Source organism: Salvelinus alpinus, chromosome 20 (assembly GCF_045679555.1).
Source record: "Salvelinus alpinus chromosome 20, SLU_Salpinus.1, whole genome shotgun sequence".
Lineage (NCBI taxonomy): Eukaryota > Metazoa > Chordata > Actinopteri > Salmoniformes > Salmonidae > Salvelinus > Salvelinus alpinus.
Window position 1 is genome coordinate 15,341,329 of NC_092105.1, and position 17,342 is coordinate 15,358,670.

Genomic DNA, 17,342 nt, shown 5'->3' on the forward strand with positions numbered 1-17,342 from the left:
TACACCATGTTGACCTAACCATAACGTAACCACAACGCTCTACATAATGTTGACCTAACCATAACGTAACCATAACGCTCTACATCATGTTGACCTAACCATAACGCTCTACATCATGTTGACCTAACCAAAACGCTCTACATCATGTTGACCTAACCATAACGCTCTACATCATGTTGACCTAACCAAAACGCTCTACATCATGTTGACCTAACCATAACGCTCTACATCATGGTGACCTAACCAAAACGCTCTACATCATGTTGACCTAACCAAAACGCTCTACATCATGTTGACCTAACCATACCTCTCTACATCATGTTGACCTAACCAAAACACTCTACATCATGTTGACCTAACCATAACGTAACCATAACGCTCTACATCATGTTGACCTAACCATAACGCTCTACACCATGTTGACCTAACCAAAACGCTCTACATCATGTTGACCTAACCAAAACGCTCTACATCATGTTGACCTAACCAAAACGCTCTACATCATGTTGACTTAACCAAAACTCTCTACATCATGTTGACCTAACCATAACGTAACCATAACTCTCTACATCATGTTGACCTAACCAAAACGCTCTACATCATGTTGACCTAACCAAAACTCTCTACATCATGTTGACCTAACCATAACGTAACCATAACTCTCTACATCATGTTGACCTAACCATAACGTAACCATAACTCTCTACATCATGTTGACCTAACCATAACGTAACCATAATGCTCTACACCATGTTGACCTAACCATAACGCTCTATACCATGTTGACCTAACCATAACGTAACCATAACGCTTTACATCATGTTGACCTAACCATAATGCTCTACACCATGTTGACCTAACCATAACGTAACCATAACGCTCTACACCATGTTGACCTAACCATAATGCTCTACATCATGTTGACCTAACCAAAACGTAACCATAATGCTCTATATCATGTTGACCTAACCATAACGTAACCATAACGCTTTACATCATGTTGACCTAACCATAATGCTCTACACCATGTTGACCTAACCATAACGTAACCATAACGCTCTACACCATGTTGACCTAACCATAACGCTCTACACCATGTTGACCTAACCATAACGTAACCATAATGCTCTACATCATGTTGACCTAACCATAACGTAACCATAACGCTCTACACCATGTTGACCTAACCATAACGTAACCATAACACTCTACACCATGTTGACCTAACCATAACGTAACCATAACGCTCTACACCATGTTGACCTCACCATAACGTAACCATAACACTCTACATCATGTTGACCTAACCAAAACGTAACCATAACGCTCTACACCATGTTGACCTCACCATAACGTAACCATAACACTCTACATCATGTTGACCTAACCATAACGTAACCATAACGCTCTACACCATGTTGACCTAACCATAACGTAACCATAACACTCTACACCATGTTGACCTAACCATAACGCTCTACACCATGTTGACCTAACCATAACGTAACCATAACACTCTACACCATGTTGACCTAACCATAACGCTCTACATCATGTTGACCTAACCATAACGTAACCATAACGCTCTACACCATGTTGACCTAACCATAACGTAACCATAACACTCTACACCATGTTGACCTAACCATAACTCTCTACATCATGTTGACCTAACCAAAACGTAACCATAACGCTCTACACCATGTTGACCTAACCATAACGCTCTATACCATGTTGACCTAACCATAACGTAACCATAAAGCTCTACATCATGTTGACCTAACCATAACGCTCTACACCATGTTGACCTAACCATAACGTAACCATAACACTCTACATCATGTTGACCTAACCATAACGTAACCATAACGCTCTACATCATGTTGACCTAACCATAACTCTCTAAATCATGTTGACCTAACCAAAACGCTCTACATCATGTTGACCTAACCAAAACGCTCTACATCATGTTGACCTAACCAAAACGCTCTACATCATGTTGACCTAACCATAACGTAACCATAACGCTCTACATCATGTTGACCTAACCATAACTCTCTAAATCATGTTGACCTAACCATAACGTAACCATAACGCTCTACATCATGTTGACCTAACCATAACGTAACCATAACACTCTACATCATGTTGACCTAACCATAACTCTCTAAATCATGTTGACCTAACCATAACGTAACCATAACGCTCTACATCATGTTGACCTAACCATAACTCTCTAAATCATGTTGACCTAACCATAACGTAACCATAACGCTCTACATCATGTTGACCTAACCAAAACGCTCTACATCATGTTGACCTAACCAAAACGCTCTACATCATGTTGACTTAACCAAAACTCTCTACATCATGTTGACCTAACCATAACGTAACCATAACTCTCTACATCATGTTGACCTAACCATAACGTAACCATAACTCTCTACATCATGTTGACCTAACCAAAACGCTCTACATCATGTTGACCTAACCAAAACTCTCTACATCATGTTGACCTAACCATAACGTAACCATAACTCTCTACATCATGTTGACCTAACCATAACGTAACCATAACTCTCTACATCATGTTGACCTAACCATAACGTAACCATAATGCTCTACACCATGTTGACCTAACCATAACGCTCTATACCATGTTGACCTAACCATAACGTAACCATAACGCTTTACATCATGTTGACCTAACCATAATGCTCTACACCATGTTGACCTAACCATAACGTAACCATAACGCTCTACACCATGTTGACCTAACCATAATGCTCTACATCATGTTGACCTAACCAAAACGTAACCATAATGCTCTATATCATGTTGACCTAACCATAACGTAACCATAACGCTTTACATCATGTTGACCTAACCATAATGCTCTACACCATGTTGACCTAACCATAACGTAACCATAACGCTCTACACCATGTTGACCTAACCATAACGCTCTACACCATGTTGACCTAACCATAACGTAACCATAATGCTCTACATCATGTTGACCTAACCATAACGTAACCATAACGCTCTACACCATGTTGACCTAACCATAACGTAACCATAACACTCTACACCATGTTGACCTAACCATAACGTAACCATAACGCTCTACACCATGTTGACCTCACCATAACGTAACCATAACACTCTACATCATGTTGACCTAACCAAAACGTAACCATAACGCTCTACACCATGTTGACCTCACCATAACGTAACCATAACACTCTACATCATGTTGACCTAACCATAACGTAACCATAACGCTCTACACCATGTTGACCTAACCATAACGTAACCATAACACTCTACACCATGTTGACCTAACCATAACGCTCTACACCATGTTGACCTAACCATAACGTAACCATAACACTCTACACCATGTTGACCTAACCATAACGCTCTACATCATGTTGACCTAACCATAACGTAACCATAACGCTCTACACCATGTTGACCTAACCATAACGTAACCATAACACTCTACACCATGTTGACCTAACCATAACTCTCTACATCATGTTGACCTAACCAAAACGTAACCATAACGCTCTACACCATGTTGACCTAACCATAACGCTCTATACCATGTTGACCTAACCATAACGTAACCATAAAGCTCTACATCATGTTGACCTAACCATAACGCTCTACACCATGTTGACCTAACCATAACGTAACCATAACACTCTACATCATGTTGACCTAACCATAACGTAACCATAACGCTCTACATCATGTTGACCTAACCATAACTCTCTAAATCATGTTGACCTAACCAAAACGCTCTACATCATGTTGACCTAACCAAAACGCTCTACATCATGTTGACCTAACCAAAACGCTCTACATCATGTTGACCTAACCATAACGTAACCATAACGCTCTACATCATGTTGACCTAACCATAACTCTCTAAATCATGTTGACCTAACCATAACGTAACCATAACGCTCTACATCATGTTGACCTAACCATAACTCTCTAAATCATGTTGACCTAACCATAACGTAACCATAACACTCTACATCATGTTGACCTAACCATAACTCTCTAAATCATGTTGACCTAACCATAACGTAACCATAACGCTCTACATCATGTTGACCTAACCATAACTCTCTAAATCATGTTGACCTAACCATAACGTAACCATAACGCTCTACATCATGTTGACCTAACCATAACTCTCTAAATCATGTTGACCTAACCATAACGTAACCATAACGCTCTACATCATGTTGACCTAACCATAACGTAACCATAACGCTCTACATCATGTTGACCTAACCATAACGTAACCATAACGCTCTACACCATGTTGACCTAACCATAACTCTCTAAATCATGTTGACCTAACCATAACGTAACCATAACGCTCTACATCATGCTGACCTAACCATAACTCTCTAAATCATGTTGACCTAACCATAACGTAACCATAACACTCTACATCATGTTGACCTAACCAAAACGTAACCATAACACTCTACATCATGTTGACCTAACCAAAACGTAACCATAACACTCTACATCATGTTGACCCAACCATAACGTAACCATAACGCTCTACATCATGTTGACCTAACCATAACGCTCTACATCATGTTGACCTAACCATAACACTCTACATCATGTTGACCTAACCAAAACGCTCTACATCATGTTGACCTAACCAAAACGTAACCATAACGCTCTACATCATGTTGACCTAACCATAACGTAACCATAACGCTCTACATCATGTTGACCTAACCATAACGCTCTACATCATGTTGACCTAACCATAACACTCTACATCATGTTGACCTAACCAAAACGTAACCATAACGCTCTACATCATGTTGACCTAACCATAACGTAACCATAACGCTCTACACCATGTTGACCTAACCATAACGCTCTGCATCATAATGACCTAACCATAACGCTCTACACCATGTTGACCTAACCATAACGTAACCATAACGCTCTACACCACGTTGACCTAACCATAATGCTCTACACCATGTTGACCTAACCATAACGTAACCATAACGCTCTACACCATGTTGACCTAACCATAACGTAACCATAACGATCTACACCATGTTGACCTAACCATAACGTAACCATAACCCTCTACACCATGTTGACCTAACCATAACGTAACCATAACGATCTACACCATGTTGACCTAACCATAACGTAACCATAACGCTCTACACCATGTTGACCTAACCATAACGTAACCATAAAGCTCTACATCATTTTGACCTAACCATAACGCTCTACACCATGTTGACCTAACCAAAACGTAACCATAACGCTCTACATCATGTTGACCTAACCGTAACGCTCTACACCTTGTTGACCTAACCAAAACGTAACCATAACGCTCTACATCATGTTGACCTAACCATAACGTAACCATAACGCTCTACACCATGTTGATCTAACCATAATGTAACCATAACGCTCTACACCATGCTGACCTAACCATAATGCTCTACACCTTGTTGATCTAACCATAACGTAACCATAACGCTCTACACCATGTTGACCTAACCATAACGTAACCATAACGCTCTACATCATGTTGACCTAACCATAACGCTCTACATCATGTTGACCTAACCATAACGTAACCATAATGCTCTACACCATGTTGACCTAACCATAACGTAACCATAACGCTCTACACCATGTTGACCTAACCATAAAGTAACCATAACGCTCTACACCATGTTGACCTAACCATAACGTAACCATAATGTAACTATAACACTCTACATCATGTTGACCTAACCATTACGCTCTACACCATGTTGACCTAACCATAACGTATCCACAACGTAACCATAACGCTCTACATCATGTTGACCTAACCATAACGTAACCATAACGCTCTACACCATGTTGACCTAACCATAACGTAACCACAACGCTCTACATAATGTTGACCTAACCATAACGTAACCATAACGCTCTACATCATGTTGACCTAACCATAACGCTCTACATCATGTTGACCTAACCAAAACGCTCTACATCATGTTGACCTAACCATAACGCTCTACATCATGTTGACCTAACCAAAACGCTCTACATCATGTTGACCTAACCATAACGCTCTACATCATGGTGACCTAACCAAAACGCTCTACATCATGTTGACCTAACCAAAACGCTCTACATCATGTTGACCTAACCATACCTCTCTACATCATGTTGACCTAACCAAAACACTCTACATCATGTTGACCTAACCATAACGTAACCATAACGCTCTACATCATGTTGACCTAACCATAACGCTCTACACCATGTTGACCTAACCAAAACGCTCTACATCATGTTGACCTAACCATAACTCTCTACATCATGTTGACCTAACCAAAACGCTCTACATCATGTTGACCTAACCAAAACGCTCTACATCATGTTGACTTAACCAAAACTCTCTACATCATGTTGACCTAACCATAACGTAACCATAACTCTCTACATCATGTTGACCTAACCATAACGTAACCATAACTCTCTACATCATGTTGACCTAACCAAAACGCTCTACATCATGTTGACCTAACCAAAACTCTCTACATCATGTTGACCTAACCATAACGTAACCATAACTCTCTACATCATGTTGACCTAACCATAACGTAACCATAACTCTCTACATCATGTTGACCTAACCATAACGTAACCATAATGCTCTACACCATGTTGACCTAACCATAATGCTCTATACCATGTTGACCTAACCATAACGTAACCATAACTTTTTACATCATGTTGACCTAACCATAATGCTCTACACCATGTTGACCTAACCATAACGTAACCATAACGCTCTACACCATGTTGACCTAACCATAATGCTCTACATCATGTTGACCTAACCAAAACGTAACCATAATGCTCTACATCATGTTGACCTAACCATAACGTAACCATAACGCTTTACATCATGTTGACCTAACCATAATGCTCTACACCATGTTGACCTAACCATAACGTAACCATAACGCTCTACACCATGTTGACCTAACCATAACGCTCTACACCATGTTGACCTAACCATAACGTAACCATAATGCTCTACATCATGTTGACCTAACCATAACGTAACCATAACGCTCTACACCATGTTGACCTAACCATAACGTAACCATAACACTCTACACCATGTTGACCTAACCATAACGTAACCATAACGCTCTACACCATGTTGACCTCACCATAACGTAACCATAACACTCTACATCATGTTGACCTAACCAAAACGTAACCATAACGCTCTACACCATGTTGACCTCACCATAACGTAACCATAACACTCTACATCATGTTGACCTAACCATAACGTAACCATAACGCTCTACACCATGTTGACCTAACCATAACGTAACCATAACACTCTACACCATGTTGACCTAACCATAACGCTCTACACCATGTTGACCTAACCATAACGTAACCATAACACTCTACACCATGTTGACCTAACCATAACGCTCTACATCATGTTGACCTAACCATAACGTAACCATAACGCTCTACACCATGTTGACCTAACCATAACGTAACCATAACACTCTACACCATGTTGACCTAACCATAACTCTCTACATCATGTTGACCTAACCAAAACGTAACCATAACGCTCTACACCATGTTGACCTAACCATAACGCTCTATACCATGTTGACCTAACCATAACGTAACCATAAAGCTCTACATCATGTTGACCTAACCATAACGCTCTACACCATGTTGACCTAACCATAACGTAACCATAACACTCTACATCATGTTGACCTAACCATAACGTAACCATAACGCTCTACATCATGTTGACCTAACCATAACTCTCTAAATCATGTTGACCTAACCAAAACGCTCTACATCATGTTGACCTAACCAAAACGCTCTACATCATGTTGACCTAACCAAAACGCTCTACATCATGTTGACCTAACCATAACGTAACCATAACGCTCTACATCATGTTGACCTAACCATAACTCTCTAAATCATGTTGACCTAACCATAACGTAACCATAACGCTCTACATCATGTTGACCTAACCATAACGTAACCATAACACTCTACATCATGTTGACCTAACCATAACTCTCTAAATCATGTTGACCTAACCATAACGTAACCATAACGCTCTACATCATGTTGACCTAACCATAACTCTCTAAATCATGTTGACCTAACCATAACGTAACCATAACGCTCTACATCATGTTGACCTAACCATAACTCTCTAAATCATGTTGACCTAACCATAACGTAACCATAACGCTCTACATCATGTTGACCTAACCATAACGTAACCATAACGCTCTACATCATGTTGACCTAACCATAACGTAACCATAACGCTCTACACCATGTTGACCTAACCATAACTCTCTAAATCATGTTGACCTAACCATAACGTAACCATAACGCTCTACATCATGCTGACCTAACCATAACTCTCTAAATCATGTTGACCTAACCATAACGTAACCATAACGCTCTACATCATGCTGACCTAACCATAACTCTCTAAATCATGTTGACCTAACCATAACGTAACCATAACACTCTACATCATGTTGACCTAACCATAACTCTCTAAATCATGTTGACCTAACCATAACGTAACCATAACGCTCTACATCATGCTGACCTAACCATAACTCTCTAAATCATGTTGACCTAACCATAACGTAACCATAACGCTCTACATCATGTTGACCTAACCAAAACGTAACCATAACACTCTACATCATGTTGACCTAACCATAACGTAACCATAACGCTCTACATCATGTTGACCTAACCATAACGCTCTACATCATGTTGACCTAACCATAACACTCTACATCATGTTGACCTAACCAAAACGCTCTACATCATGTTGACCTAACCAAAACGTAACCATAACGCTCTACATCATGTTGACCTAACCATAACGTAACCATAACGCTCTACATCATGTTGACCTAACCATAACGCTCTACATCATGTTGACCTAACCATAACACTCTACATCATGTTGACCTAACCATAACGCTCTACATCATGTTGACCTAACCAAAACGTAACCATAACACTCTACATCATGTTGACCTAACCAAAACGTAACCATAACACTCTACATCATGTTGACCTAACCATAACGTAACCATAACGCTCTACATCATGTTGACCTAACCATAACGCTCTACACCATGTTGACCTAACCAAAACGTAACCATAACGCTCTACATCATGTTGACCTAACCATAACGCTCTACATCATGTTGACCTAACCATAACTCTCTACATCATGTTGACCTAACCAAAACGTAACCATAACACTCTACATCATGTTGACCTAACCAAAACGTAACCATAACTCTCTACACCATGTTGACCTAACCAAAACGTAACCATAACGCTCTACACCATGTTGACCTAACCATAACGTAACCATAACACTCTACATCATGTTGACCTAACCAAAACGTAACCATAACGCTCTACATCATGTTGACCTAACCATAACTCTCTACATCATGTTGACCTAACCATAACGTAACCATAACACTCTACATCATGTTGACCTAACCAAAACGTAACCATAACGCTCTACACCATGTTGACCTAACCATAACGTAACCATAACACTCTACATCATGTTGACCTAACCAAAACGTAACCATAACGCTCTACACCATGTTGACCTAACCATAACGTAACCATAACGCTCTACACCATGTTGACCTAACCATAACGTAACCATAACGCTCTACACCATGTTGACCTAACCATAACGTAACCATAACGCTCTACACCATGTTGACCTAACCAAAACGTAACCATAACGCTCTACACCATGTTGACCTAACCATAACGTAACCATAACGCTCTACACCATGTTGACCTAACCATAACGTAACCAACATGCTCTACACCACGTTGACCTAAGGTTGCTGGATCGAATCCCCGAGCTGGACAAGGTAAAAATCTGTCGGTCTGCCCCTGAACAAGGCAGTTAACCCACTGTTGCCCGGTAGGCCGTCATTGTCAATAAGAATTTGTTCTTAACTGACTTGCCTAGTTAAATAAAGATTACATTAAAAAAAAATATGAAAACACACCCAAGACCTCAGACTGGGGCGAAGTTTCACCTTCCAACAGAACAATGACCCTAACCATATAGCTAGAACATTGGAGGAGTGGCTTCGGGACAAGTCTCTGAATGAGTGGCCCAATCAGAGCCCGGACTTGAACCAGATGAACATCTCTGGAGAGACCTGAAAATAGCTGTGCAGCGACGCTCCCCATCTAACCTGACAGCTTGAGAGGATCTGCAGAGAAGAATGGGAGAAACTCCCCAAATACAGGTGTGCCAAACTTGTAGCATCATACCCAAGAAGACTCAAGGCTGTAATCGCTGCCAAAGGTGCTTCAAGAAAGTAGTGAGTAAAGGGTCTGAAGACTTATGTAAATATTTCCGTATTAAAAATAAATTTAAAATTGCAAACATTTCTAAAACCTGTTTTTGCTTTGTCATTATGGGGTATTGTGTGTAGATTGATGAGGGGAAAAAACTATTTAACACATTTTTTAATAAAGCTGTAACGTAATAAAATGTGGGAAAAGTCAAGGGGTCTGAATACTTTCAAAATGCACTGTACATACCCATTGATTATTGAAGAGTATAACTTATTAATGACTTATAAGGTTAGTACAACTATCTTTCCTATCATAACTCAAACTCTAAAGTTGTATTGCTCTGTCTATGAATGTAATAGTGGTTACAACATACATTTCCCCAGCTCCATCTCTCAACATTGTGCCATCAATGTTCATGTCCTATGTTGTATTCCCAGCCTGCAGTGAACTGGTCACACCAGCGTTTGAGCGTAAGCCAATCAGCTTTGTGGCGGTCAGCTGTACAACTCCTCCCCAGGCCTTCTGGACCAAACACGCTCAGACAGAGATCATAGAGGTAGGACCACACCACTTTGACCTCCCAAAACGTAACCAACGTTGACCTAACCACAACGTAACCAGACTGCTCTACACCACAGTGACCTAACCACAACATAACCATAAATCTCTACACCATGTTGACCTAACCATAACATAACCATAAATCTCTACACCATGTTGACCTAACCATAAGAGTGTCTACACCACTTTGACCTAACCATAACATAACCAACACGCTCTACACCATGTTGACCTAACCATAACCTAACCATAACGTAACCACACTGCTTTACACCACGATGAGCACTGCCAATTCTCACACATTGGCCATGAGACACGCATTTGACCCTCTTCTCACGTACACACGCCACACCTCATATCTCACGCATTGAAAAGTACTGCATTTATTTGTTTAATTATTCCATTGTATAGTCAGTGTGATAACTTTTCAACTGAGTTCCAAATCATGTAGAAATCAAAGCATCTGCGCCTGCAATTTAACATCACGACCTATATCATTGTCCTGTCCTGCCACAGCACTGTGAACCACGACACATTCAAGCATATGATTGGTCTAGTTATGTAAAGGATCAAGGGGATTGGATGTACGTTTTAAAGAAAAGGTTAGAGTGGATCTGAATGGAGAGAGAGAACGTTCTCCACTGAGTTTATACAACTGTAAAAAGAGCAGCACGGTAGACCTGTTTTATTTACAATGTTTTGGCTGTGACAACGAAACGACAGCAGACAGACCTACAGTTTGTTTTAACAGGGAAGTTTGGTAGGGTGACCTGATGTGTAACTATGAAAATCATTTTGTCAAACAGATTGTGAAACCAAAAGTGTAAGTTTAATTCTAGAGGTAGGACAATGCATAGAAAATCATTTGGGTAGAGTGTAGGAGCAGATTTATGTCATCTAGTCTTCAGGAGATTTTATTGGCTATTTACTTGATTTAGTCTGATCAGTGGAACAGTTCTCATTCTTAACAATGGGCTAAAATATAGGGTAATTACTGTGTTTGTCAGCAACAACACTACTGCTATTCCCCACACTTATTCAAATGTTCTACTTCTTCCCAATTTTGCCAGTGGAATCACATATTTGAAAACTGATATGCCTATTTGTGTCATTGAAAAGGAATTGTATTTTTGCAGCCATTCATGGACAGTTGTGAATAAGTCATACAAATAAGCATTGGATATTAAATGCTCCAGGCCTCATCATTTTTGTTACTTTTGAGTATTGTGCACATGCTAGGCAGAGATGGTAGGGGGACTCAACTCATAAATGCATCATATCTTATGCAGAGTAAGACGATGGCAAGGATCTTCAACTTGTAAACCACCGGAATATTGATATTCATCAGATTTAAAAAAAAAAGTTTGGGTGATTTTGAGAATTGTTATAACAAGAACATTTTTCAAACACCCAGCACTTGGGTGTAACGATTGTTCTCCTCCTCGTCTGAGGAGGAGCAAGGATCGGACCAAAACGCAGCTTTTGTGGAGTACATAATGAATTTATTCAAACAAGACGAACACGAAGCACACTTGAATAAATTACAAAATAACAAAAACGACGTAGACCGACCTGGACATGAGAACTTACATAACACGAAGAACGCACGAACAGGAACAGACTAAACAAACGAAACAGTCCCGTGTGGTACATACACAGACACGGAAGACAATCACCCACAAACAAACAGTGTGAACAGCCTTAATATGGTTCTCAATCAGAGGAAACGTAAAACACCTGCCCCTGATTGAGAACCATATCAGGCTAATTAACAATGAACCTAAACATAGAAACACATAACATAGAATGCCCACCCAGCTCACGTCCTGACCATACTAAACAAAGACAAAATAAAGGAAATAAGGTCAGGAACGTGACATTGGGAAACATAGATTGGGGGTGGCCAACCCTCCTGGAGAGAAAGCAGGATTTTCATCTATCTCTATTTTAAATAAAGAGAGTTCGCCCAAATGACAAAATACAAAATGTTGTGTCCTTACCTTGAAAGCAGTCTATGAACAAGGAGACTGCAATCTATGATTTGGTTCCCCACTGCCATCAACCATTAATATTAGTATTTCCTGTGCAGAGCCTTGGTATAGTGGTGACACTCCCTGGTATGTCTCATACAACTTTCCACCTGAGAACAGGGATCAATCCCTGCTTCCAACCTTCCCACTGTTTCTAGCATTTGCCTGTCTCATTTAATTACTGTCTGAATGAAGTGTCAAACCACCAAAAAAGTATGTTAAAAAAAATATTAGCATACTTTACATTTCATCCCCCAAAAATCTCAAAGTAACAAAGTAATTGAATTTTGAGTGTTCATTTAATGTTCAAAGCATCCTGAATACACATCATTTCCCACCCTGGTCATAGGCGTAAGCCATTCCAAAATACATAGCATTGTCGGTAATGAGCTCCTATCTAGGGATTGTGCCAGGGGGAAATGAAATTCACATAGCAAATCTCACTCCAAGCTTTCTTCAAAAGTTGGCAGCCCTGGCCAAACTGATTCATTACAAAAGTCCCCCTCTCTTTTTCCCCCTCTCTCTCTCTCTCTCTCTCCATAGGGTACCAGTAATCCTATCTATCTGAGTAGTATAGCATTCTTCCAGGACTCTCTGATCACTCAACAGACGCAGGTCAAGCTGTCTGTGTACGACGTCAAGGACCGCTCCCAAGGCACGGTACGAAATATCCCCCACTATGACTACTCCAACTTCACTATTAGAGCCCAGCAGGTACATTTGACACCCAATTAGACACACATATCACTATTAGAGTCCAGTAGGTACATTTGACACCCAATCACACACACATATCACTATTAGAGCCCAACTTCATTGACTACAGTCAACTCCCCAAAACTCTTCAGCCCCACACTAACCAAACACTCCACCCCGAGAAATACCTACTGGACTCTAATAGTGATATGTGTGTGTAATTGAGTGTCAGATGTACCAACTGCACTCTAATAGTGATATGTGTGTGTAATTGGGTGTCAGATGTACCAACTGGACTCTAATAGTGATATGTGTGTGTAATTGGGTGTCAGATGTACCTACTGGACTCTAATAGTGATATGTGTGTGTAATTGGGTGTCAGATGTACCAACTGGACTCTAATAGTGATATGTGTGTGTAATTGGGTGTCAGATGTACCAACTGGACTCTAACAGTGATATGTGTGTGTAATTGGGTGTCAGATGTACCAACTGGACTCTAATAGTGATATGTGTGTGTAATTGGGTGTCAGATGTACCAACTGGACTCTAATAGTGATATGTGTGTGTAATTGGGTGTCAGATGTACCAACTGGACTCTAATAGTGATATGTGTGTGTAATTGGGTGTCAGATGTACCTACTGAACTCTAATAGTGATATGTGTGTGTGATTGGGTGTCAAATGTACCTGCTGGGCTCTAATAGTGATATGTGTATGTAATTGGGTGTCAAATGTACCTGCTGGGCTCTAATAGTGATATGTGTGTTTGATTGGGTGTCAAATGTACCTACTGGACTCTAATAGTGATATGTGTGTGTAATTGGGTGTCAGATGTACCTACTGGACTCTAATAGTGATATGTGTGTGTGATTGGGTGCCAGATGTACCTGCTGGGCTCTAATAGTGATATGTGTGTGTAATTGGGTGCCAGATGTACCTACTGGACTCTAATAGTGATATGTGTGTGTGATTGGGTGCCAGATGTACCTACTGGACTCTAATAGTGATATGTGTGTGTGATTGGGTGCCAGATGTACCTACTGGACTCTAATAGTGATATGTGTGTGTGATTGGGTGCCAGATGTACCTACTGGACTCTAATAGTGATATGTGTGTGTGATTGGGTGTCAAATGTACCTGCTGGGCTCTAATAGTGATATGTGTGTGTGATTGGGTGCCAGATGTACCTACTGGACTCTAATAGTGATATGTGTGTGTGATTGGGTGCCAGATGTACCTGCTGGGATCAGCCATGTTCCCAGTTAAGGAGCTTCTGCAGGACAAACACCACAGACTCCACCTAACCCTCAGGTACCTCACACACGCATGCACGACACAAACACAAACATACAGTGCACGTATTCCGACCCCTTGACTTTTCCACGTTGTTACGTTACAGCCTTATTCTATAATTGATGACTTAATTTGTTTCCGTCAAAAACGGATTTGTAGAAATTTTTGCAAATGTATTAAAATTTAAAAAAACGGAAATATCACATTTATATTAGTATTCAGACCCTTTACTCAGTACTTTGTTGAAGCACCTTTGACAGCGATTCTTGGGTATGACACTACAAGCTTGGCACACCTGTATTTGGGGAGTTCCTCCCATTCTTCTCTGCAGATCCTCTCAAGCTATGTCAGGTTAGATGGGGCAGCGACGCTCAGGTCTCTCCAGAGATGTTCGATTGGGTTCAAGTCCGGGCTCTGGCTGGCCACTCAAGGACATTCAGAGACTTGTCCCGAAGCCACTCCTGCGTTGTCTTGGCTGTGTGCTTAGGGTCGTTGTCCTGTTGGAAGATGAACCTTTGCCCCAGTCTGAGGTCCTGAGCGCTCTGGAGCAGGTTTTCATCAAGGGTCTCTCTGTACTTTGCTCCGTTCATCTTTCCCTCGATCCTGACTAGTCTCCCAGTCCCTGCCGCTGAAAAACATCCCCACAGCATGATGCTGCCACCAACATGCTTCACTGTAGGGATGGTGCCAGGTCTCCTCCAGACGTGATGCTTGGCATTCAGGCCAAAGTGTTCAATCTTGGTTTCAACAGTTGGTCTATTATCTATTAACAGTTGGTCTAATTATCTGCTTTGAATATGTAGGCCTACTCTGGTTTCAATCTTGGTTTCAATCTTGATTTCAGCATGGTCTGAGACCTTTAGGTGCCTTTTTGCAAACTCCAAGCCGGCTGTCATGTGCCTTTTACTGAGAAGTGGCTTCCGTCTGGCCTGATAAAGTACTGATTGGTGAAGTGCTGCAGAGATGGTTGTCCTTCTGGAAGGTTCTCACATTTCCACACTGGAACTCTGTCAGAGTGACCATCAGGTTCTTGGTCACTTCTCTAACAAAGGCCCTTCTCCCCTGATTGGTCAGTTTGGACAGGCGGACAGCTCTAGAAAGAGTCTTGGTGTTTCCAAACTTCCTCCATTTAAGAATGATGGAGGCAATTGTGTTCTTGGGGACCTTCAATGCTGCTGAAATGTTTTTGGTACCCTGCCCCAGATCTGTGCCTCGACACAATCCTGTTTCAGAGCTCTACAGACAATTCCTTCAACCTTTGTCACGATCTTGGAAATGAGCGGACCAAGGCGCAGCGTGAGTATAGTTCCACATATTTATTTAAGTGAAACTAACAAAACAAAATAACAAAACTTACAAAGACCGTGAGGACGTAGTGCCCAAACACACTAACAAACAATCAATATCCCACAAAACACAGGTGGGGAAATAGCTACCTAAATATGATCTCCAATCAGAGGCAACGATAAACAGCTGCCTCTAATTGGGAACCACATTAGCACCAACATAGAAATACATATACTAGATCACCCCCTAGTCACGCCCTGACCTACTACACCATAGAGAACCAAGGACTCTATTGTCAGGGCGTGACAACCTCATGGCTTGGTTTTTGCTCTGACATGCACTGTCAACTGTGGGACCTTATACAGACAGGTGTGTGCCTTTCCAAATCATGTCCAATCAATTGAATTTACCACAGGTGGACTCCAATCAAGTTGTAGAAACATCTCAAGGATGCTTAATGGAAACAGGATGCACTTAAACTCAATTTCGAGGCTCATACATAAAAATTCTAAAGACCTGTTTTTGTTTTGTCATCATGGGGTGTTGTATGTAGATTGATGATGGAAAAAAATGTATTTAATCAATTTTATAATAAGGCTGTAACATAGCAAAATGTGGAAAAAGTCAAGGGGTCTGAATACTTTCCGAATGCACTGTAGACACAAACACACGTAAAATACCCACATTTTGCGGGACATTCACAGGACAGTGTAACCAATATGAATACATTTGTTTGGCAGCACCCCCCCCCCTAATTTGGCTATTTACTTACTTTTGTAGCTCTTCGTTAGAAGCACACTTTTTGTAAGTAGGCTTAGTTAACTGTCCTCTCCAAGTTAATCTGGAATTTAGCCTGAAAGGATTTGACAAATGTGATTGGGTGGAGAAGAGCCCTAGGATGATGCCCAAGTTTCCGACGTGTAATTCCGAGTTGGATGACCGTTCAAAGCTCTTTTTTTCCAGTTCGAGCTTGTTTTTTCTAGTTCCGAGTTGTCTCGAATGCACCGTACGTCTCCTCTTGCGCT

General features: G+C 40.8%; 1 protein-coding gene across 7 annotated transcripts in view; it reads left to right on the plus strand.

Annotated features, from left to right (window-relative positions):
• inpp4aa (inositol polyphosphate-4-phosphatase type I Aa) overlaps positions 1 to 17,342 on the plus strand; it is a 58,701-nt gene that overhangs the window by 21,313 nt on the left and 20,046 nt on the right. For all 7 annotated transcript variants that reach the window (XM_071354638.1, XM_071354636.1, XM_071354642.1 and 4 more), the window contains exons 4-6: positions 10,887 to 11,005; positions 13,584 to 13,700; positions 14,969 to 15,048. In XM_071354638.1, the coding sequence (XP_071210739.1) occupies positions 10,887 to 11,005; positions 13,584 to 13,700; positions 14,969 to 15,048 (316 nt within the window). The remainder of the gene's footprint in view (positions 1 to 10,886; positions 11,006 to 13,583; positions 13,701 to 14,968; positions 15,049 to 17,342) is intronic.